Source organism: Ahaetulla prasina, chromosome 2 (genome assembly GCF_028640845.1).
Source record: "Ahaetulla prasina isolate Xishuangbanna chromosome 2, ASM2864084v1, whole genome shotgun sequence".
Lineage (NCBI taxonomy): Eukaryota > Metazoa > Chordata > Lepidosauria > Squamata > Colubridae > Ahaetulla > Ahaetulla prasina.
In genome coordinates, this window is record NC_080540.1 from 80,004,719 (window position 1) to 80,029,641 (window position 24,923).

The window sequence follows — 24,923 nt, forward strand, 5'->3', positions numbered from 1 at the left end:
GATTCCACGAGCTCCTATTCCCCCTCTCCAATCTGTTCTTGCTGGTTGAGGAATCTCACACCATAACTATGGTAGAACTGGTGTTTAAGGAAACCTCGAGAACTGTAAGAGTCATAGTTCTTGGTTGTTGGGTTATTGGTCCAGAGATAACCAATAGAGAAAGAAAATGACCAAGGGTGATGGGTGGGTGGGGGAAGCAGTAGGAGCAGAAGCAATTTCCTACTGGTGTCCCTGTTGAGTTTCTTGTGAGAATGTGGCAGAGAACATCAGAAATCTACCTTCCTTTTTTGTCTCCCTTCCTTCCTCTCCTTCCCTTCCTAGTAGGCATCAAGTGGCTGCTATTGGATGGAGGGAGCAAGCGACTGCGAGACTGGCTGGGAAACTGCAACAAAATGTTAAAAATGAAGATTTAATTATGCTATAATGCTTTTCATCTTTAAAATAGGTCCTTGAGGAGCGTTAGGAGGATGAATCATGCTTGTGGAGCATTTTCATGGACAGTGTACAATGATAATGATAATAATAATAATAATAATAATAATAGTAATAGTAATAGTATACTATAGTAGTAGTAGTAGTAGTAGTAGTAGTAGTAGTAGTAGTAGTAGTAAAATCTGGTATTTGTAATTAACATGGAGAATCCCAGCCTAGGAATCCCAACCATTCAGAAAATATTCCAGAAATCTCTGCTGTGGCAGCTCCTTTACTGAGAATTTGAATTTAAAGAATAACATGGAAACTCTAGGACTACTAAATTTCTCATTGGGCAAAAGGTGGAAGGAGCAAGCAGAACTAAAACATGTTCATGGCCTCTAATTGTTTATTCCTTTACGTTGTTTCTTCCAAGGTCCTGTCCAACCCTATGATTCTATGATACGATTTACAATCTTGTCTGAAGTCCTTACTTTCCTTAATATAATTTGAAGTTTTGTTATTGGGTTCTCCTTATCACTTTTGATCCTTAAATTTCCTGCACTCACTGGTGGAAGACTTAAGGAAGCTGCAGTGTTTTTTAAGCTAATCCCCATCTCATGGCAACTAGGTGTGTTGGCAACTCCCAGTCTCTACCAGCATCACCTTTGGGAAGGCTTTTGAAATCAACACTAAAAATACCTGGAATTCCTTAAAAAATACCACATTTTCTCACAGCCATCACTGTGCAACAGTGTTCACACAATCTGGGATCATTCTGCTGAATTTTATGCAATGCCTCTATCGGATTTTTTCAACTATTGTGTGCTGAGAATCGTGTGGACTCAATGGAAGAGCTCTATAACTTCTGAGTTTATAGTAAAGTACACTGGTTTATTTAGTTGATATGTTTCTTTACATAATGCAGAAAACACATTTTAAAATAATTATATAAGGACATAAAAACACATCAGTGGTTGGTGAACACTTTTTAATACAAGATTTTCTCCCACCATTACAGTGTCTAGTGGCATAAACATACAGCACTGGTGCTTAGGGGAAACCAGCTGATGAGAATGCCATTGTTATTATTCTGTTCACTGCCCCTTTGCCTCCAGTTTCTATGGTGACAGGTAGGCCCAGGCCTGAAATTGTTTGCGCTTGCGCATGATCAGTAATAAAGTGGTATCAGTTGCTAGGGACAACGGCACTGTTTGGAAGGCCCTTCAAGCTTGCAGCATTTAGGCTTAGGAGGCTGTGTGTGTTGATAAAGTGGGGGACATCTTGAAATGTGGGCCAGCCAGTAAAGATGTTGGCATCAAACTAGTAACTCGGGGAGTGGGGAGGAGTAGCTTACTAACTTACTTCCAGAGTACATCTATCCAAATGCACTGTGCCTTACCTTCCTTGACCTCTTTTGGGTGGGGAAAAGTGTCCCAGAGCCTGTCTTGTCTTTACACCAAGCACAGGACAATATTCAAGCATCAGGATTGGGGGGGCATAAAGAAACTTTCTAGGGCAAATCTATGCTGTCATCCTCACTTCAACACATATCCTTCTAGCCCTCTCGGAGTGGGGGCACAGGTCTATGGGGGAGAGCAAAATTAATATTTGTTTTCAGGTTTTAAATTCTGTTCGCATATTTCAAAAGAGGTCTGATGAAAAATACCACCGTAACAAGTTCAGAGGTGAAGGTCATTTTAGCCATTCATCCACTAGCATGTTAACAGGCCATGTCAGCACACAAAAATACTTTGCAAAACAGTCAATATGGCTTAGAAGTGTCTGCTTTGTGTGCAAAGTCAGCCAGAGGCTGCCCAGCCCCCAGCCAGGGGATGGACTCATTATTGCAAAAGGTTTCTCCTCCCTCTAGTGTACCCAAAATAGTCTCAAAGGACAAGAAAAAAAAAAATCCATGCGTAAAATAATTTTGTCTAAAGAAAAAAAAGCTGGGAGCAACTCTGGGAGTAGCTCCAACTTCCCAGAAGGAAGTTCAGGTTTTTTTTAAAAAAAGGCAAGAAACCAAGACATGGCTCCAATATTTAAAACAATGACTATGAAAGACCAAAAAAAAAAAGGGGGGGGGGAAAGCAACATGAGCATAGCATCAGACCCAGTGAATTGATACTATGAAGCTAAGCTCATACAAACTGCTGGCAGCATTACCACTATTATTTTTTATAATTAATAAAATTTGACACTGTATCAAAAATTTAGTAAAAAAATTAGAGCTGAGAGTTCATTGATGTTTATTAAGAACTGCTTCTGGCATCTGTTATTACTTTTGCCATACGTCAGGCCAGTTCTACTGCATCAGTATGCAATAGAAAACAGTGAGGGAATGAGCTGGGACAACCAGAACGGGGGAAGGGGGGGAGGGAAAACGACAAGGGGCTGTTCCAATACTGTGGGGCCAGGAGGAGTTCATGTAAGGAAACCGCATTACACTCCGTAAAAATATTGCATCTTCACCAAAATACCTCAAGAGTGTTTCAAAAGCCAAAGTATACCTTCCAGATGGAAAAATCTCAGTGCAGCACCATGACCCTTTGCAGTCTACAGATACCACTGTTGGGCCTCCACTTTCCAAAAGGCAGCAACATTATTCCATAATTCTGCTTTTTGATAATGGCAGAGGTACTTCAAACTCTATTGTTAAAGATATTTGTGCCATCTGTCAAGCAACAGCAGGCTAGAGAAACAAGAGCGCTACAGTTTGCAGAAAGGACCCCAGGTGATGATTGAACTGTATAATATGTGAAAAAATAGGATTCCTTTGATAAAAAAAGATGGTTCCTCAGCCTGATTGGCATTGGAAACACCCTTTGAGCTTATTTGTAGTAAAGCACTTCCCTCCTTTCCCAAATCTATACAGATACGTTTCGGTAACAGTAATTAAGTGTAAAAACTTAATATTGATTTCATAAAGTCCTTTGAATTTAATTCTTAGGCTATGTTTCATGTTATGCCCTGTAGCTAGACACACGTGAATAGAAAAGACAGTACAGTTAGTTTTAAAGGCAAACAGCAGAGACCGACCCAGTGTGCCACCCCTAGTGTTGCCTGCATGTCCAGTCTCCCTTTGCACAAAATGCTTTGAGACGCCTGCTGTCAGAAATATTTTGAGCCAAGAAGGTTTTTTTTTTCTATGAATAAACAAAACATAAGCTGTTAGGCAAAAATAAAATCAGTGTCCCAAAAGTTCCACAAGCACTCTGGTTTTGCAAATGCACTCGGAGAGGGGCCTGCTGGGATCAGGCAATGTTTGAGATTCTGAATATTGGTTTTCTAGTTGGCAACAGATCTGCAGCCCACTGATCCCAATAGATAACACTGGTGTGGAACTAAAGGCTCCATCTCCGTGGGTGTCTCTGGTTCATTAAGGAGGGACATAGGGAGGTGGGGACCTGTATGGGGTCATGTTCTTCGGGCGGGAACCTTTACCCTCCATGGGTGTTGTGAAAGGAGGGGGAGGCTGATAAGGAGGGGCATTAGGGTCTTCATCCCGCAAAGGTGTATACTCTCCTATGACATCCTGGTTCAGTGGAGTTGTTTCTGGCATATTTTGATTTGGATACTCAGGGGGAGGGAGAGGAGCCTTTTCTTCCTGCAGAATCAATGGCATGCTAGAGGAAGGGGGAGGTTTGGAGTCATCCAGTTCATCTGCAAAGATTATTGGTACTCCTTTCTTGATAAAGGTGGCCTGGTCTTCTATAGTGAGTTTGCCTTTTCTCTTTTTGCGATAACAAATCATAGCAATAATGCCAGCTATAAGCAAAATAGCTGCCACCACTACTGCAGGAATTACGGTGTGCAGATACACATCGTCTTCACTTGTCTTTTCTGGATCTCGTTGAACAATCTCAGTGGGACGTACAGTTGTAGGGAACCCATCTTTAGTCACAGGAATAAACTGAATGTGTTTGCAGCTACCAGCACCAACTACAGAAATATCGATGGGCTTAAATTCTGGTTCTAGGGTATTTGAAAAGACTGTGCTTGGAACGCCAGATTCATCAGAAATTTTTCTACTCAAAATGAGAATCTTGTCTTTGGGGCATGGATCCAAAGGCAGAGTATTATTTGTCCATTCAACTAAAATAGAACCTTTGCCAATATTTTCTAAGGTAATAGTACTACTGTTTCTATCACCAAGAGCAAATGCCAACTTCTTTACCAACATAATTTTTTTATTAATGTCATTGGCTACTATATTATGGTCTCCTTGGAATCTGGCCTTAAATTTAACTGGAGGTATCTCATCATCTTCAAGAGTGTGGACAAATATTTCAAAAGCATCCACAGCTGAAAGGCCACCTTTGTCTGTAGCATGCATAAAAAACTCATGTCTGCCTTCATGGGTGTGATTAGGTAGTCCGTACATTAGTTGACTAGTGCTATTGAACTGCACCCAGGAGCTTTCCTCCAATGCTTTCTCATTTTCTAATTTCATAGTTAGTTGTAGTTTATCAGTGGTAGTATCTTCTTTGTCATAGAAAGTGTCAGAAGGTATTTTGAGCTCAAAGTATGTGCCTACCCATGCATCTACCCTGTCAATATGGTTTTTCAACACTGGTGGATCATTGGGCACACGGGGAATTCCAACTGTAGTAGTGCGAATACGAGTTGGTGGTGAAACTGTTTTTTCAACAATGCTTGGTTTAGTAGTCCGAGGAGGCTTTGGAGGTCGAGGAGTTTTTGAAGGTCTTGGTCTTCGTGTTGTTCCTGTATCAGTTGTTGAGGGTGTTGATACTTTTGGAGTTGTTCCTTTGGGTTTCTTTGTTGTGGGAGGTGTAACAGCAGCAGTAGGATCTACCTGCCCAGGCATTGTTGGTCGAATCTGGCCAGAAGTAATAGTACCTACTTCTACTGTTCTGGTTGGGACTGGAACAAGAGTGGGTGTCTGAATAATAGCACCTCTTGTTCTAATAGTAACTGTGGGTTTCTTAGGCAATGGAACAGGCTCTCTTACTGGAGGTGCTGTCGTTTCAGTAGGAGGTGCAATGGCTGGAGAAGTTGGTGTTGGAACAATTCTAGTTGGTGGTTCTTGGGGGGCAGATGTTGGAGGTCCAACAGCAGTCACAGGCGTTGGCGTAGCATTAATCTGCCGTCTTATTCTCTTTGGAAGATTAGGTTTCTTGTTTGCAATGTGCCAGCCAACCACAGGGTAACCAAGATGAGCAGACATTGTTCCTTCCTTAGCTGGAGATTCAACATTACTTATGTTGGGAACACTGTTTTGGCTCAGAGAACAACCCAGTTTCCATGATAGCAAGGCTCCATTTTCCACCACCTTCTTAGCATTCCCTGGCCCAGCCATGAAGGCTGACATGTCAAAGAGTCTATTATTTACAACAGGAACTAATTTCATGTTATAAAGTTCCACTTCTGAGAAGGTTTTCATTCTGTTCAAAAGTTCAATCCTCTGCTTTGGTGTCATTTTTGTTAAGTCAGCATCCAAAATTACAGTCAAGATGGTGACCGGTTCCTCAGCGCTACACACAAATGGTGATGCTTCATTCACATCTTGTAAAGCCACCCGTACCGACTGAGGTTCATTATGATCTTCAGGATGAACTTCAATTGAAAAGACATTGGTGGTTTGGGGCACATAGCTTCCATTAGATACCAGATGCACTGCAGTCACTGAGATATAATGAATGCCTTTATCTGTTTCAAGTGGGAGACCTTCCAAGGTTCTGCTCTCCGGTTCCCAGTGCAACCAAGAAGGCAAGGATTCTTTTCCAGCTTCAGCAATCTATTAAAATGAAAAAAAAAAGTGACAGCTACATTATTTTTTAGAAAGCAATAATGCACAAAATGCAACACACATTTTAGAAATTCTCCTAACAGAAGCTACTGAAGGAAAATATGGAAACTGTTGAAAAGCTACAGGAAAGTGAAATTTTGTATCTCCCCATATGCCAAAACTATGAAATTTTCTGGCTTACTATGAATTAATTCTTCTTCCCAAAAAAAGGCTAAACAAACATAGAAGCTTCTTCTTTAGTTTGCTAATCTGTGAGTTGGGATTTCTGGTTTCTTTTTACCAAACTGTGAAGCCTTCTGAGTCTGGTTTTTCAGCAGGGACCTCCTGCTTCATACATTTTAGTATACAGACCATTGCATGTTTTTGTAGTTTGTTTAGCATGTTTTACAGTTTTTAAATATTTTTAGTATTTTTACTTTTAATATTTTTTGAATTGCAAGCAGCCTAGCGTCATTGACTGAGATGGGTAGCTATAGAAATTGAATGAATGATTTTTTTACCATTTGAGTGGGAATGGCTGAGTTACAAGAGTGCAACATTTATAGTAAATCAAGAATACATAAAATATCTGAAAACCATTAGAAACTGTTCCTTATGTCTGCTCAGTTGCCTGTGCTGAGTAAAAGTCCTCTACCAAAGATTAATCTTTGTTTAGTTGAAAATAAATGAATTGAGAGAAAAAGGAATATTATCTTTCATAAAGAATTAGGAAAAATCATACAAATGCTGAGTTTTAAACTTTCACAGGCTTATTTGGGAGACTGGGTAATTAAGCTAATTCTTGAAGGATAAGGTTCTTTTTGATTTGGCAATTTCTTAAAACAAAGTTTTAACCCTGACTCTGCAGCAAGAGTCCTCTTGTAAAAGTAATAAATAATGAAGGAATCTGGGCTGGCAATGCAATGTCTCAGCAGCTAAGATGCTGGGCTTGTCGGTACAGACTTGGGTGTTGCACAATGGGGTAAGCGTATGTCTTCACCCAGCTCCTGCCCACCTAGCAGTTCGAAAGTATGTAAATGTGGGTAGATAAATAGGTACCACTTTGGTGGGGAGGAAACAGCCTTCCATGACATCATGCTGGCCACATGACCATAGAAACATCTTCAGACAGCGCTGGCTCACATCAGTTGGAGATGAGCGCTGCCCCCTATAGTTGACAACGATTATAGGGTAAAATTCACAGGGTAAAATTCACAGGGACTCTTTTCCTTCCTTTCATACTGTGCTGACTGAAAATATATGGACACACCACTAATAATAGACCAGGACCTAAGCAATGACTGCGTGCGTAGAAGTTTGAGAACTTGTACAGAACTGAAGGATAGTTTATTTATTGTTCATTTCCTAACCCCATCTACACATGTATTCAAAAGCATCAAAACATTCATATTTCAAGTGAATTATTTATTCAATTTCTACCCCACCACAATCCAAGTGATTTTCAGCTTTTTAAAATCATCCAGTTTTGCAGCAATAATATACAAAAGACTCTGCTGTCTTTGTCAAGTAGACAAAAACAATTTTAAAAATGGCAATACAATTAAAGCATTGAAATTGCTCAACTACTAAAGGGACCAAATGGTCCTTTTCAAAGAATGTTTTAACTTTTCTTGTAGATATCCAAGTTCTCTCAGACTTTAGACTTGAGAAGTTAATTGTTGGGTTTATTTAGTTCTAATCCTATGATTAGAAGTGGAATATTTTTAGACCATAGGATTTTTGTGTTTTGTTTTGTTTCGGCTTTATGTCTTGTTTGTTGCCTGTAGTTATATACATTGTAACGTATGTATAAAACTATAAACATACATTTTTGGCACTGCCACCTTCTAGCATATTCAGCCATTTTTACCAGGGCAACCTAAATAGGAAACAAAGTTCCAGCGCAAAAGAATCATATTATGTGTGTGCTATGTATTATATAGGAGTGCCTGAATTAGGCATTTTGTTGATCCAAATTAGTTGCAGACAAATTCTATCATTCCAGGAGAAATAATTCAGATTTTTGTTGTTGTTGTTGCTTTTAAAATAACAGCTGAAAAAAACAAAAGGAATAAAACATAAAGATAGATATAAAGAGCTTTCTTTGTTCTTTTATGTGATCAGGCATAAGTCGAGGACTACCTGTAATAAATTTTTATAGATATTTGCTCTCTATCAATCAATTTGATGTGCAAATGTTAAGGACTCAGTGGTATAAAGAGTTAGAGGTTCCTATATTGCCTAGAAAATGAGTGTCTTAACTTCTATAGCAAGAGTATCATTGGATCGTCAATTATTTATTTATTTATTTATTTATTTATTCGATTTTTATACCGCCCTTCTCCCGAAGGACTCAGGGCGGTGTACAGCCAAATAAAAAGCGCAATATATAAATTAAAACAAGACTAAAACAAACATATTACAAAATGGCCAAAAATTTAAAAAATTTAAAACATTTAAAATAGTTTAAAAAACCCTAAAAATATAAATAACCCCAGATTAAAATTTAATTAGGCCAGTCCCACTTGAATAAATAGATGTGTTTTCAGCTCACGGCGAAAAGTCCGAAGATCAGGCACTTGACGTAATCCAGGGGGAAGTTCGTTCCAAAGTGTAGGAGCTCCCACAGAGAAGGCCCTGCCCCTGGGGGCCGCCAGCCGACATTGTCTGGCGGACGGCACCCTGAGAAGGCCCTCTCTGTGAGAGCGTACGGGTCGGTGGGAGGCATAGGGTAACAGCAGGCGGTCCCGTAAGTACCCGGGCCCTAAGCCATGGAGCACTTTAAAGGTGGTAACCAAAATCTTAAAGCGCACCCGAAAGACCACAGGAAGCCAGTGCAAACTGCGCAGGATTGGTGTTACATGGGAGCAACGGGTTGCTCCCACTATTACCCGCACAGCTGCATTCTGGACTAATTATGAAATATACCACAAAAGATAATATTTAGAATTTATTGGACTCCATTACTTCTGTACAGAAAAGGATTGTCCAGGAAACCATTCTGTTGGAAATGTAATAAAGACAATTGCTTCTTTAAAACATTTTACAATGTCCTATACTTACTAAAAGAAAGTAGTGGACTAGTAAGGGGATTCTCCATCCCCTTACTATAGCTAAAAGACTGAAATTAGAAAGATAAATGTATGGCTTATTTACTCAATGGATTGAAGACACTTGCTACTTATGAGCAGATTGCCTGTAATGTAGGCTTTGTATGGATAAGTATAATGAAATATGGGACTCATTTCTACAAAATATAGCAACCTTTAAAAAAAAGAATATATTGTGATTAAATAGTCTATGTCAGGGGTCTCTAACCTCGGTCCCTTTAAGACTTGTGGACTTCAAGTCCCAGAGTCCCTCATCCAGCAAAGCTGGCTGAGGGACTCTGGGAGTTGAAGTCCACAAGTCTTAAAGGGACCAAGGTTGGAGACCCCTGGTCTTTATTTTATTTTTTTTCTATTGTATTTTTTCACGTGTGGGGTGCCGCAGGGGTCGATTCTCTCGCCTCTCCTGTTCAACATCTATATGACGCCGCTGGGTGAGATCATCAGTGGTTTTGGGGTGAGTTATCAACTGTACGCTGATGATATACAGCTGTACTTTTCCACCCCAGGCCACCCCAACGAAGCTGTCGAAGTATTGTCCCAGTGTCTGGAAGCTGTACGGGTCTGGATGGGGAGAAACAGGCTCAAGCTCAATCCCTCCAAGATGGAGTGGCTGTGGATGCTGGCACCCTGGTACAGTCGGCTGCAGCCGCGGCTGACTGTTGGGGGCGAGTCATTGGCCCCGATGGAAAGGGTGAGCAACTTAGGCGTTCTCCTGGATGAGTGGTTGTCTTTTGAAGATCACTTGACGACCGTCTCCAGGAGAGCTTTTTATCAGGTCCGCCTGATTCGCCAGTTGCGCCCTTTCCTCGACCGGGATGCCCTATGCACGGTCACTCATGCTCTTGTTACCTCTCGCTTGGATTACTGCAATGCTGTCTACATGGGGCTCCCCTTGAAGAGCACCCAGAGGCTCCAGTTGGTTCAGAATGCAGCTGCGCAGGTGATAGAGGGAGCCACTCGTGGCTCCCATGTAACACCACTCCTGCGCAGGCTGCACTGGCTACCTGTGGTCTTTCGGGTGCACTTCAAGGTGTTGGTTACTACCTTTAAAGCGCTCCATGGCTTAGGGCTGGGTTACTTACGGGACCGCCTACTGCTACCGTTTGCCTCCCACCGACCCGTGCGCTCTCACAGAGAGGGACTCCTCAGGGTGCCATCCGCCAAGCAATGTCGGCTGGCGGCCCCCAGGGGGAGGGCCTTCTCCGTGGGGGCTCCCACCCTCTGGAATGAACTTCCCCCAGGACTCTGTCAACTGCCTGACCTTCGGACCTTCCGCCGCGAGTTGAAGACATATCTATTTATTCGCGCAGGACTGGCATAGAAATTTTTAGTAGTTTTTAATATTTGGATTTAAATTTTATGGGGTTTTATGGTTTTAAATGGATTTTAATTTGGCCTTATATTTAATAAGTTTTTTAATTATTGTTTTATTGCGCACTTTTTACTGTTTTATTTGGCTGTGAACCGCCCTGAGTCCTTCGGGAGAAGGGTGTTATAAAAATCTAATAAATAAATAAATAAATAAATAAATAAATAAATAAATAAATAAATAAATAAATAAATAAATAAATAAATAAATAAATAAATAAATAAATAAATAAAAATTTATATTCTAAGCACTTGATATTTATTCTTTTTTTAAATAATTCAGACACTTTATTTTCTTTTTTTGGAGAATTTAAATGCAATAGCTACAAATTTCAAAGTACTGCAGTCACCATCATTTGCATTTAAGGTCTGCATATTTTTTTCCTAGCCTTTCCTACGGTAGAAGTAACTTTATCACATATGAAATGAATATGAAAATGATTCATTCTAAGAGTACTAGGACTAAAATGAGTGCATAGTCAATATCCTCCAGTCTAATTTAGGAATGAAAGAGAATAACACAAGCAAAAATAGCACTTCAATATTCAGAAGGCTCTAATGAGAGTTCACTTCTAGTTTTTTCTTTCTTTCTTCAATTTCACTCTTCCATTTTCTCCAAAAAGTAGTAGCTTAAATAGCTCTCTCCAACTCATACTATTTAGAATTATAATCCCTGAAATATTGGGCTGCGTAAGATTATTTTAAAAACTTTCAAATGCACAATTCAACTAGGAAAATAAAATTATGTTTATATACATTATTTCTTTGTAAAAATGAAAATGTCTGGCAACCTCATTTATCCTGCAGCTGGTTCGACTAACTTTTATTTAATTGTTCAGAGCATTAAAAACAAGATGGCTGTTTTTACAAAATTTATATTCTAAGCACTTGATATTTATTCTTTTTTTAAATAATTCAGACACTTTATTTTCTTTTTTTGGAGAATTTAAATGCAATAGCTACAAATTTCAAAGTACTGCAGTCACCATCATTTGCATTTAAGGTCTGCATATTTTTTTCCTAGCCTTTCCTACGGTAGAAGTAACTTTATCACATATGAAATGAATATGAAAATGATTCATTCTAAGAGTACTAGGACTAAAATGAGTGCATAGTCAATATCCTCCAGTCTAATTTAGGAATGAAAGAGAATAACACAAGCAAAAATAGCACTTCAATATTCAGAAGGCTCTAATGAGAGTTCACTTCTAGTTTTTTCTTTCTTTCTTCAATTTCACTCTTCCATTTTCTCCAAAAAGTAGTAGCTTAAATAGCTCTCTCCAACTCATACTATTTAGAATTATAATCCCTGAAATATTGGGCTGCGTAAGATTATTTTAAAAACTTTCAAATGCACAATTCAACTAGGAAAATAAAATTATGTTTATATACATTATTTCTTTGTAAAAATGAAAATGTCTGGCAACCTCATTTATCCTGCAGCTGGTTCGACTAACTTTTATTTAATTGTTCAGAGCATTAAAAACAAGATGGCTGTTTTTACAAAAATTTATAAGCTGCAGTAAAATAAAATGTGTGTAAATGTATGATTAGCATCATGGATTCAGCTTATTGTTCCACTGATTTCACTTCACGTATCTCTGGGTTGCCCTTCAAAAATTTAAGATTCTTTAGCAACACTCCACAATGAAATGAATTACTGTAAAATGAAAAGACGAGAGGAATAGCTTTCCTCTGAAATCCTGTCATAATTCTACAATCAATTCTTCAGTAATACATAGTTACATCCAATACATACAGTGCATTGTAACTGGCTACTGTTTATATTCTTGCTAAATACACTGTCAGTGTTACTAACAGACAAACAAGAGCTGCCAAGTTTCCCATAAAGTCATCTTCAGTGATCTTGTACTCTATAGCAGACACCCACCTGCTGCAACCACCTGCCCACACGCCGTAGCACACATGCGCGCACCAGACTGCAGCACCTCCATCATGATGGCCACAGTCGCTTATACCTTTGAAGCACCTCTCTGCACTCCCTGCCCTGCCAACCTGCTTGTGAATCGCCTAGACTTGTGACTTCTTGCTGGATTCCCACCGACTTTGCTTGTTGGATGTCTACAGCAAGTTCCAAATCAGAATCCTATGATGGCAATGGGGACTGCCAGGATTGCAGTCACTAAGTGAGGTGGTCACATGGTACGCTTCACACCCACTTAGCAACAGAAATTCCGGTCCCAACTCCCATTGTTAAGTGAGGACTATCTCCACTACCCAGATTTTCATATTGGTGAATCTAAAGATTAATTCTTAAATAGAAGTCTTTAGGCAATTCTAGGATTGCTTAAAGCTCAGTGATATTATTGCAGGTTCAATTTCTAAATAGTTTTTATCCCAGAACTATAATTGCACTCAACAATGAACTAAAGGGCCACCATCAGTCAGCTGTTGGACAGCATTACTTGGTCTGTTGTGTGGATACTTGGGTGGTTTTAGGGGTGGGGAATTTTTGGTGTGTGGGAGTGCATCTGGGGATTGTCATGTAAGTTGGGTCTGGTCTCTAGGTGTTATGTGAATTTTGTTGTATGGATATACAATGACAATAAACTTTATTATTATTACTTCATGAAGAACAACACTATCTTTTCTCACAGGAACTTCCTATGAATTGAAGGAAGAGATGCTAAAGAATATCACTACATTCCTCCCTTGGGGGAGGAATTTGCTCTCAGGCTTCCCACCCGTCAAAATGTTGCTTGATCTCGTGGCCGCTTCTTGCGGCCCTTGTTGGTGCTGGCCATGCCTTGGGTGCTTGGGGATACGCTCCATGTATTCTCTGGGTCAGCAGCTGCTTCTCTCTGCCACTGCTCTTGCTGGGAGAGCATTTTGCGCAGCACAGCAAAATTTAGCAGCTGTGAGCCACCGCTTTCCTTTAAGTCCCATCTGGAAAGTGCTGCAGCAGAGAGAAGCAGCCAAGTTGAATGTTGTTTCTCTCTGCCGCAGCCCTTTCCAGATGGGACTTACAGGATCCAAAGAGGCAACTCATGGTTGCTAATTTTTGCTCTGCTGCACAAGACTCTTTCCCAGCAAGAGCAGCGGTGGAGAGAAACAGCTGCCAACCCAGAGAACACGTGGAGCAGCTCCACGTGTTCTCCGGGTCAGCAGCTGCTTCTAACCAGCCAACTCAAGCCCAAGCTGGGCTGGCTGCTCCGTCCCCACTGGTGGCTGGGCGATGCTGTGCAGGGCATTGAGTGGCTATTGGCCATGCGGCTCTTTGGTGGTGGTCAGCCAGGTGAAGAAGCGCATTGCCTTGGCTCTGCGGTTGGGGAAGTAGCATGAGAGCGGTTTCCCTGCTCAGCTCTGACAAGCAATGCATGGTGCCCGGACCAGTATATCGAGAGAGGTAGAGGAGATCGCTGCTTGCAAGCAGATAAGCAGAAGTAGCAAGCATACACCGTGCCATGGGAAAAATGAGAGAACCTGTTGTCCTGCAGAGCCTGCCACTGTTTGATGGGGAGGGACGAGAATGGGGAGACTCAGGTCAGGTGGAGCTGGCTGACTGGGGAAGGGGGATCATGCAGCTCAGAAGCCACCTTTGCCCCTGTCAGATGTTTGGGTGCCTTGGCTGAAGCACGGCTTGCTCCCTCCTTCTCTCACACACAAAGACAGAAGTTGGAAAGCTCTCTTGCTCTCTCTCTCTCCAAGTGCCCCATTTGAGGAAAGGCCACACACAGCTGGGCACGCTTCCCAGCAGGAGGAGGCATGGCGCAAAGGAGCCACTACAGCTGCTGCTTGTTTAGCAGAGGTGGTCCTGGCTACCTGATTTCCAAGTCCATCATGTTTTTTGCTATCATGTGCAGGAAAACAGAAGTTTGTAGGACTAAAAAAAAAAAATCAATCGATTCCAACTTCACGAGATTTTTTTCTTTTGTGAGAAGTTGAAATTGATTGATCGCACTTTATTTTTAGTCCCACAAAGTTTTGTTTCCCTGCCCACAATGGCGAGAAACACAACAGAGGAACGCGATGGAGCTGGAAATCAGGTAGGCAAAAAAATGCTTGGGGAATCTTGCTGGCGCCGGCAAACTCTTCTGCCCACAAAAACCTAATCTTTGATTGCTGACACTAAACGGCAGAGCAAGAGCTGCCAGGAAGAAGCCAGAGGCCCAGGAGTCTGGAATACCCTATCTCCCCCGCCCCACCTTTACCCAACTGCCACACTCCCAAATTACAGTGAAAGTGAGGGGTAGGAAGCCCTGCCATGCCTGGCGAGTGGGGGGAGAGAAGAGGTGGTAAGAGGAGCTCTGTCTCGCTCCACATGCCCCAAAGGAAGGAAGCAGCAGCCCGGCCGCTTTCCTTCCCTGCCCTCTCTGGCGCTGGAAGCCAAGTGTCAGCCACACACCCAGGGGCCCATGCAGAGATCAGGTAGGCCACAGCAAAGACAGGCAAGAGGGCTGGGCTGTGTGGGAGGCAGCTAAGGGAAGAAGACTCATCAGGCAGAGATCAGCTGGCTGTGGGGGCCATGGTCAAGGCAAATGAGGGAACGAGAGAGCAGCAGCAGCTATGCCACAGGCATGACTGTAGACATTGGTTAAGGTGGGTGGGGTGAGATAAGGAGTGAGGGTGGGGCAGGGCCAGCCAGCAATTTAACAATCGGTTTGACCGAAGTGGTGCGAACTGGTTGAATCTCATCACTGGTTGTAAGTCACTTTTTTCAATGCCATTGTAACTTTAGGCAGTCACTAAATGAACTGTTGTAAGTTGAGGACTATCTGTATTACCATCTGTTGGGGATGTACAACACTGGAGGAATTATTTTTCAATCAGGTAATCAAGAGTTGAGTTCAATTTTAAAAAAACAAACCTCATATCTACGAATGGGAAAAATGTGATATTTAACAATTAGACTATTTGACATCTCATTACCCCACTGTTAATATACAAAATATCTGCAATATATCATATATCGTGTAAATAAAATGGACCCCAAATTCTTAATTCAAGAAGTTAGTTACTATAAAACTCATTCTGTACCATATGGGTTGTATAATGAATGTCATAAATTAGTTTACTAAATAAAATTCTCCTCTATCTTCCCAATGATCATTTGTAATCTAAAAATTTATAGAATGCTGCTTTGAGAGAAAAAAATCAAATTCCTGATAATATGTAATCTTATATCTAATTAGAATTCAGCTCATATGAAAGGTTCATCTTTTATTTAGAAATAGTAAGATTACAGTTAAAAAGTAGTTAAGAAATGAATAGCCTTTAAGACACAGCAAATGTTGGAAATATGGATATTAAAGTTTGTGTATAAAACATTCTGACAGATTTGGCTGAAATCATGTGTTTTATGATAGTACTAAACATGCTACTAATTTATTAGCATTCTATGTAATAATAAATACATTTTAATTATAGCAGAAAATGCAGCAAAAAACAACAACAACCCAAATATGCTCACAGATTCAGTGTTGTTTCCACACTGAATTGATAACATAGTTTTCCCCAAATATATCAGCGTGGAAGTTCCACCATACTATGAAATGTTGAGTAAGAAAAATATGATGGGCTCCCCAAACATATCGGGTACTGTTTCACAATATGATGTTATGCAATGCACGGTCCGTGGCCAATAAGGCCCCCCTAATTCACGATCTTATTCAGGGGGGTGCCGCGGACCTTATGGGCGTTACGGAGACCTGGTTGGGCCCAGAAGGGGGCGTGCCCCTTGTTCAGATGTGCCCACCGGGTTTCCGAGCATTTCATCAGCCGAGGGGCCAGGGTAGGGGTGGTGGGGTGGCGGGTGTGATTAGAGAGTCTAGAGCCGAGGAGACCACTGTACCTCAGATTGCCGGGTGCGAATCCCTCTTTGTGAGATGGGGTCATAGATGTCAGATGGGCTTGCTGGTCGCGTACCTGGCTCCTTGCTACGTGACAGCTGCCCTGCCCGAGCTCCTGGAGGTGCTTGCTGGGGTGGCAGTTGAGACCCCCAGACTTTTAGTCGTGGGGGACTTTAACTTGCCATCGTCCGGCTCGTCATCGACGGTAGCTCGGGAGTTCATGGCTTCCATGACGGCCTTGGACCTGACCCAAGTAGTTGATGGCCCTACTCACGTTGGGGTGGCACTCTGGACTTGATTTTTGTCTCTGGTCAGTGGTTGAGAGATCTGGACTTAAAGGAAATAGTCATTGAACCTTTGTCATGGTCAGATCACTCTCTTCTTCGTCTGGACTTTCTGACCGCCATTCATCACCGCAGGGAGACGGAGCCGACACGTTGGTTCCGTCCCAGGCGCCTGATGGACCGGAGGGGTTCGGACGGAGCTTGGGCCATTTCCTGAGGGTCTGGCTCACGGCTCGGCTGAGGAACTTGTTGCGGCCTGGGAGCGGGCGCGGCGGGGCCTTAGACCGGGTCGTGCCTTTGCGGCCTCTGACCCAGCGCAGGTCCCAACCAGCTCCTTGGTTCTCCGAGGAGCTGAGAGGATGAAGCGCGGAGAAGGCGCCTAGAGAGTTCCTGGAGGTCTAGCCGTTCAGAAGCTGATCGGACACTAGTGAAGTCCTATACTAGGGCTTACCTAGTGGCAATGAGGGAAGCGGCGTACCTCGCCTCCTCCCTCATTGCATCGGCAGATAACCGCCCAGCCGCCCTGTTTGGGTGACCCGCTCCCTCCTACATCAGGGGAGCGGATGACCCGCTGCAGGGACGTGCTGAGGAGTTTAACGGTTATCTATACGATAAAATCGTTCAACCGGGATGGTTTGGTCCAAGATTGCGGTGATACGGGTGAGACGGCTGAGGGTGGTCTTGGTGACATTGTATGGGATGAGTTTGACCCTGTCGCTCCCGAGGACATGGACAGGTTGTTGGGGAGGCTAAATGCCACCACATGTTTACTGGACCCGTGCCCCTCCTGGTTGGTGCTGGCCACGCAGGAGGTGACACGAGGCTGGCTCCAGGCGATTACGAGCGCTTCTTTGGTGGAGGATGTCTTTCCGGCCGCCTTGAAAGAGGCGGTGGTGAGGTCCCTCCTCAAGAAGCCTTCCCTGGACCCGGCTGTTTTAGGTAATTATCGTCCGGTCTCCAACCCGCTCGCGAAGGTTGTAGAGAGTATGGTGGCATATCAGTTTCCCTTGCACCTGGATGAAACTGTCTATCTAGACCCGTTCCAGTCCGGTTTCCGACCCGGTTACAGCACGGAGACGGCTTTGGTCGCGTTGGTGGATGATCTCTGGAGGGCCAGGGATAGGGGTTGTTCCTCTGCCCTGGTCCTATTAGACCTCTCAGCGGCTTTCGATACCATCGACCATGGTATCCTGCTGCGCCGATTGGAGGGATTGGGAGTGGGAGGCACCGTTTATCGGTGGTTCTCCTCCTATCTCTCCGACCGGTCGCAGTCGGTGTTGACAGGGGCAGAGGTCGGCCCGGGCGCCTCACTTGTGGGGTGCCGCGGGGTCGATTCTCTCGCCTTCTGTTTAACATCTACATGAAGCCGCTGGGTGAGATCATCAGTGGTTTCGTGTGAAGTACCAGCTGTATGCGGATGACACCCAGCTGTACTTTTCACACCGGACCACCCCAACGGTTATCAAGTGCTGTCCCGGTGTCTGGAGGCCGACGGGTCTGGATGGGGAGAAACAGGCTCAAGCTCAATCCTCCAAGACAGAGTGGCTGTGGATGCGGCATCCCGGTACAGTCAGCTAAATCGCGGCTGACCATCGGTGGCGAGTCACTGGCCCCGATGGAGAGGGTGCGCAACTTAGGCGCCCTCCTGGATGAACGGCTGTCTCTAGAAGATCATTTGACGGCCGCCTCCAGGAGAGCGTTCTACCAGGTTCGCCTGGTGCGCCAGTTGCGCCCCTTTCTGGACCGGGAGGCCCTATGCACGGTCACTCACGCCTCGTGACGCCTCGCCTGGATTACTGCAACGCTCTCTACATGGGGCTCCCTTGAAGGGCATCCGGAGGCTACAGTTAGTCCAGAATGCGGCTGCGGGTGATAGATGGAGCCCTCGTGGCTCCCGTGATAACACCCATCCTGCGCAGGCTGCACTGGCTACCTGTGGCCTTCCGGGTGCGCTTCAAGGTTTTGGTGACCACCTTTAAAGCGCTCCATGGCATAGGGCCGGGTTATCTACGGGACCGCCTACTGCGACCAGATACCTCTCACCGACCCGTGCGCTCTCACAGGGAGGGACTCCTCAGGGTGCCGTCAGCTAGGCAGTGTCGTCTGGCGACGCCCAGGGGAAGGGCCTTCTCTGTGGGGGCTCCCGCCCTCTGGAACGAGCTCCCCCCAGGACTCCGTCAACTTCCGGACCTTCGAACCTTCCGTCGCGAGCTCAAGACACATTTATTCATCTGTGCAGGACTGGCTTAGATTTTAAATTTTATAGGGGTTTTAAATTGATTTTAATATTTATATTTCTATTTTTAATGATAGGGCATTGGAATAAGTTTTTTAAAGATTATTTTAATTTTGTGTATCGATGTTTTATATGCCTGTGAACCGCCCTGAGTCCTTTGGGAGATAGGGCGGTATATAAATTTAAATAATAAATAAATAAAATAAATAAAATAAAATCACATGAAATAAATATCTGCAGGTTATTAGAGGAAATGTATTTTTTTTCCAGCAAAACAGACATCTGTATAATCTCCATATTCCTATATCTGGGAAAAGTATACTTTTAAGATGAATGCTTTCATAAAAGATAAGAACATTCCTCAATTTTGTATAAAAACGCCATTCTCCTAAAAACAGTTTAGCACTTTTAGATCTTGAGTGTTCTGTAGTGAAGGTTCATATTTAACAATATAAAATCTATCTTTATTTTGCTATTAAAGAACATGGCAAAAACATACAGAGGAACAACCTAATGCTTACTATTCTAGAACAAGATAATTCTTGCTATATTTTCTAAGCATGAAGACTATATGTAAGAATAGCAGAAGAATTTAGCTTTGGGTGTGCTGAAAAGGAATGTACTGAATACACATATCAGCTAAGTGTTTGATTATGTTCAAGTTGATCTGTAACCAAACTGACTTTTGCAAAACCCTTAAATATAAGACAGAGCATAATTCAAACACTTTGGCTACAGATTTTCCACTTGCTACAAGAGCCAAATTTTTATTTACTGGTAGTTCTTTCTTTATGCATGCAGATTATTTGAAAGGTAAGATTACAATATGATGTGCGCTTATTTGCAAACAAACTTTAATGCGGGATTCATTTACAAGTCTATGTTCAAAGGCTGAATCTGAAATAACAATCTGGAATTTTCCAGAAGCAAGGCATACTAGCTACCAGGTAGTACATTTTTTTTCTCCAACAAAATAATTGCCCATGCAGCTTAGCAAGCAAAATAAAAGATGTCTAATTAGAGAATTAAAAACATTGCTGAGTGGTCAGAGGTAGCTCATGAGATAGAAATAAAAGATGAGCCATCTGGGTTCAATGGACAATGGACAATGGAGTACATGCCAGCACATCCTGCAGTTTAGATTCTTTCAATAAGAAATACTATGAAGATTGGCTTTTATAATTCTTCACATCTGAAGTCAGATATCTCATAATCCTCAGTTCTCAGTTCCATCATTATCTGGCCCTTAAATAACAGTACTGCATACTTTTTAAATATTCATTTTAATAGATTTGTGTTCTCTAAAATATTCTTCTATTAGAGAGATAAATTTTTCAGGAAAGTATTTAATAACTTTTTAAAAAATGTCTGAATTCCAATAGAGGTCTGTTTGTACACTGCTATTTTTCTGACTTCTCATCACATTCCACTGTTACAATCTGCCTTTCCTAATATTCCTGAAAAATTATTGTAAGCTCATGGGCCAGGTAGATATTACCTTCCAGAGTTCAGTTCATGGAAGCTGTTCCAATTTAAAAAAAAATAATCTTAAATTCTATATAAAATCTTGATTTGAAAACAATACTTATCCAAAATAGTTTATCACAAATACTGATTGTGTGTGCGTGTGTGTGTAAAATCACTTCAACCATGTCCTTTTCTTTCTTGCTCAGTACAGTAGTTAAAACTACAGCAGTTTGGGAAAGGGAAAGATGAAGTGTGAAGATGTATTCCGCCAACTTAAAAATACTTCAGCAATGCTACAGTATTTGAGAAGACATTCCTTACATGAAAAGTTGTATAATATTATGTTTCCTAAGACACTAAGCATTTGCTGCTGAGGCACAGACAGACATAGATATAGCACTTTTACAGCACCTTCATAATATTATTCCAAAAATCTTCACAATAGCCCTAATAATGAAGGTTAGGGATACTATTTGTATATTGTATAAAGCTTTCATTAAAAAGATAGCAGCTTGTTTAAGATCATACTGTAGACTTATAATTAAAGCAAACGTGATGCTAGTTTCCAAAAATAGCTTCTGCCCCAGAAAAAATGCAACACTAACCCTCTCTTCAAGAATTGTAAAAAGAATGTAGAAAGTTGGGGATCAGTTTGTATTATGTATTATAGATCTCAACAGGATCAAGAAAAGTCAGTCATACACAACTATTCATTTAGTGACCATTTGAAGTTATAAGAACACTGAAAAAAAGTGACTTATGACTGTTTTTACACATATATACTGTTGCAGCATTCCCATGGTCATACGATCAAAATTCAGATGCTTGGCAACTGGCTCATATTTATGAAAGTTGCAATGTTCCAAAGTCATGTGATCATCTTTTTCAGGCAGTCAACGGGGAAGCCAGATTCACTTAAAAACCATGTTACTAACTTAACAACTGCAGTGGTTTTGTGGCAAGAAAGGTCGTAAAATGGGCCAAAATTCACTTAACCACTGTCCTGATTAACCACAGAAATTTTGGGCTCAAAATTGACGAGTATCTGTATTGTGCTACAAATTTACTGTTCCAATTAGTGTAGAAAGGATGATGTATCCCTATCTTCCCTTTTGTTTTGTTTCAGCAGTCTATGAAGAAGGCATACAGGTACTGGCTCTCTGTAAACCATCATTCACTAGTCAAAGATTGTCTTGAGAATGCATTATTCCTCATCTATGATTTTTCTTTCTGTGCCAGTACTGATGATTGAAACTAAAAAATGTTTAAACCTTTTTTTATTTAAGAGGCAAATTGATTGGTACTACCTACAATTTAGGAAAAATTAGAAGACACAGAGCCAAATCATTTTAACTACAATAAAAGTGACAAGGTTTCAGGGAGACAAATTCTTCGTTTCTTTTTACCACTCTACATTCCTTACATACTACTGTACCATGGCACTGGAGGCTCTATGTGGAATGTAGGCATTCCATTCCATTCGGCCTTAGTACAGTAACCTTCTTTGCCTGCTACTTACTCTGCTTTCCTCAGAGAAAAGTTCATTTGATTGCTAAATGCCTATTTTCAACACAGCCCCCACTGCCATGAGAGGGTAATATGTAAGAAATATATTCTTAGCAAACCTAGATTTCAAGTACTGGAACTAAACAGTTGCCATATAAGAAGCTCCCTTCTGTTATGCTAAGCAAATTAACTTAGATATGCACATTTCTCTAAGGATTTAAGGCAGAAATTAATTGTTACTCCTGCATCTGGTACCAGTGACAGAGCTCCACGAGACATACCAAAAGTCAAGCGTATTGTGCATCATGATGTTCTTTTCAAGATGATTTGCATAGTACAGCCTTATCCTAAGAATGTGAGCTATCAAGTATGCATATACGCAACAATCTGTGCCAATAGCAATGAGGCTTTCCAGTCCTTTCTCTTAGTAGAAGATTAATTATGAACAAAGTAAAATCTCAGATGTAAAATTTTACAAAATGCTTTATATTCCTTTAAAATTTTGCAAAATTTTTAAATGTGGTAAAATTTTGCGAAGAGGCCGAAGACACTTTTGACTCAGAAGTCAGTCTGCATTATGATGCCTCATACACAGTTAATAACTATTGCTGATACAGTATAAGCTCTAAATCAATAGGTTTTTGTTCTTAACACAGATGATGCTAAATGACAAACATGCTTCATAATGGCATGATGTAGGGAAGGGAAGGGAAATAACGTATCTCTTATCATTTGCCTCTTGTCCACAGATACCTATGTATTAAATCTAATGCATCTTTAGAAGAAAAAAAACACAGATGATATTCAGTATGTATATGCCAATCACATGTACCAGGATCTAGAAGTAGTTCCAAGATTAAAGCTTCACTTTCACTTCCACTTCCATAGCAAACTGACCATCTAATTCTGTGTCGGTGCCTATGGCACGGGTGGCACACCCGTGGCACGCAGAGCCATCACTCGGGGCACTTGAGCTGTTGCTCGTTGCTTTTCCGGGTTTCAGTGCGCCGGCTAGCTGGTCTTCACGTACGTGGGAGTGCCAGAAACTGGAAAAACAGTTGCCCGGTGCACATGGGCGTGCTGGCCGGCTGCTCTTCTGGTTTCCAGCACGCGCAGGCGCACCAGCCACCTGGTCTTCCGGTTCTGCATGCACGCGCAAAGACCAGCTGGCCAGTGCGCATGTGCACGTCATTAACCAGAAGATTATCTTCCCAGCATGCACATGTGTGCCAGAAACCGATTCTTAAATATTACTGTAATACATTACTGTAGAACCTTTCTAAACTATATGCATACTGTTAGACTAAAACTTCTCTCTTATTAGCTGACTCAATATGTTGGGTGGAAAGGATATAAGTCATACTCATCCATGTCTGGAAGATGTCAATGTGGTGAAAGCTACTATACAGACTGCTGTTAAGAGTTCATTTTTAAACCTCATTATAAAACCCCAAAAAATAAACTCTAAACACGAGCAAGTTGTTTGTTCTTGTGAATCAAGAAACTTCAGCATTCGAAATTCTGAACTCTCCTAAGTCTTTAGATATTTTGAAGCTTTAAAAAAAATTTTTTGAAAGAAAAAAAATTGACAGTGTTCATCCTGGAAGAGAACCAGGATAAATATTTTGGCTTACTTAATCACTAGTCATCAGGGCTGCATCTTCCTTCCCATAAAAGGTTGTTTCATCTATGAACTGCCACAGCTGAAGTGTTTACCTTTTTGACTTTACAAGGATTCTGATCCCATTTCTGAGCACAATTCAAAGAAGTTATCTGAAGCACTGCTATCTCTTGCTTGAAAGTTGTTATTGGCATCAATCACAGATCACACTTCCTGCCAATTGCAGAAAGACATGTGGTAACCATATCAGGAAATTTTAGGTCGTTACATTGCATTTGTAAGACTCCTTTTCTTCCAAAATCTACCCAGTTCTGTCCTGGGTTTGGCATCAGGAGCAAACTTTAAAAAGCTTGAGCAAACAGAACATGCATCTTCTTTTAGAGTTGCTTTGCCAATTTGATTGTTTAGCCTTGTTTATGTTTAATGTTTAATGAGTGCTATTGATTGATATAGATTGGCATTGATTATATAGAAACACCAAGTCCTACCAGCTGAAGAGCCGAGGTTGAACTTACTGAAAGTGCAATATCACAAACCATTACTGAGTACTTTATTTAGTGTATCCAGACCGAACATTATTGAGGTTTTGTTTCCATGAAAAAGTGAGACTCATCCATATGTTCCCTACCAGTTCCATCATTGTTGGTACACTAGGAAAAGCCTCTGTGTGATTAACAGGTTTCTCTTTATAGGCAGGTGCCCAATACTTCATGAGTCTAGCAGAAAATGTAAAGGGGAGGAGATAATTGTAAGGATGACATTTTGCCTGTAAGCTATTTTAAATCACAAGCATATCTTCTGAAAAGGAATATAGCTACTTGCTTTTTTAAAAGCTAAGACTCTCAAATTTTATATTGAAGCACAAAGCATGGGGATTAATATTGAACAGTCCCTTTTCATGACAGTTCATCAGTTTATGATGGTCCTTAAGTTTTTAGACAAAAGCTAGAACAGTTAAGCCTATTATTGTAAATTTTGCAAGTTAGCTTTGCTGTTGATGCAGTTTATGAATTTGATCTGGAAGACCAGAGGAGCCTTACCATTATCAATTTCCAACTAGTTTCAAACATGCTAGTTCAATGGAAAAAGCCTGCTTTAATTTTGAATTATCTGCGTATAATTAAAAATAAGTATATTTTAAGATGTTTTACAAAAGTTCCATAAATCATGCCAAGAAAAGTTATCAGAATTTAAAACATAATCATAATAACTAGGATAACTTGAATTTATTTCAAATCATGTGGATTTATATATCTGACCCCTGAATTTTTTAAGGAGCCTGCCTTCCATTCATTTACACATCTTTCCCGCTATTTTCAGTGGAAAATACAATAATTTGTAATGTAAACCTTAAAACAGGT

General features: G+C 41.4%; 1 protein-coding gene across 6 annotated transcripts in view; it reads right to left on the minus strand.

Moving 5' to 3' along the window:
• Positions 1–1,284: 1,284 nt before the first annotated feature.
• The window catches only part of DAG1 (dystroglycan 1), an 85,358-nt gene continuing 61,719 nt past the window's right edge, over positions 1,285–24,923 (minus strand). For all 6 annotated transcript variants that reach the window (XM_058172714.1, XM_058172715.1, XM_058172719.1 and 3 more), the window contains one exon: positions 1,285–6,169. In XM_058172714.1, coding sequence (XP_058028697.1) covers positions 3,791–6,169 — 2,379 coding nt within the window. In that variant the 3' untranslated portion in view covers positions 1,285–3,790. The remainder of the gene's footprint in view (positions 6,170–24,923) is intronic.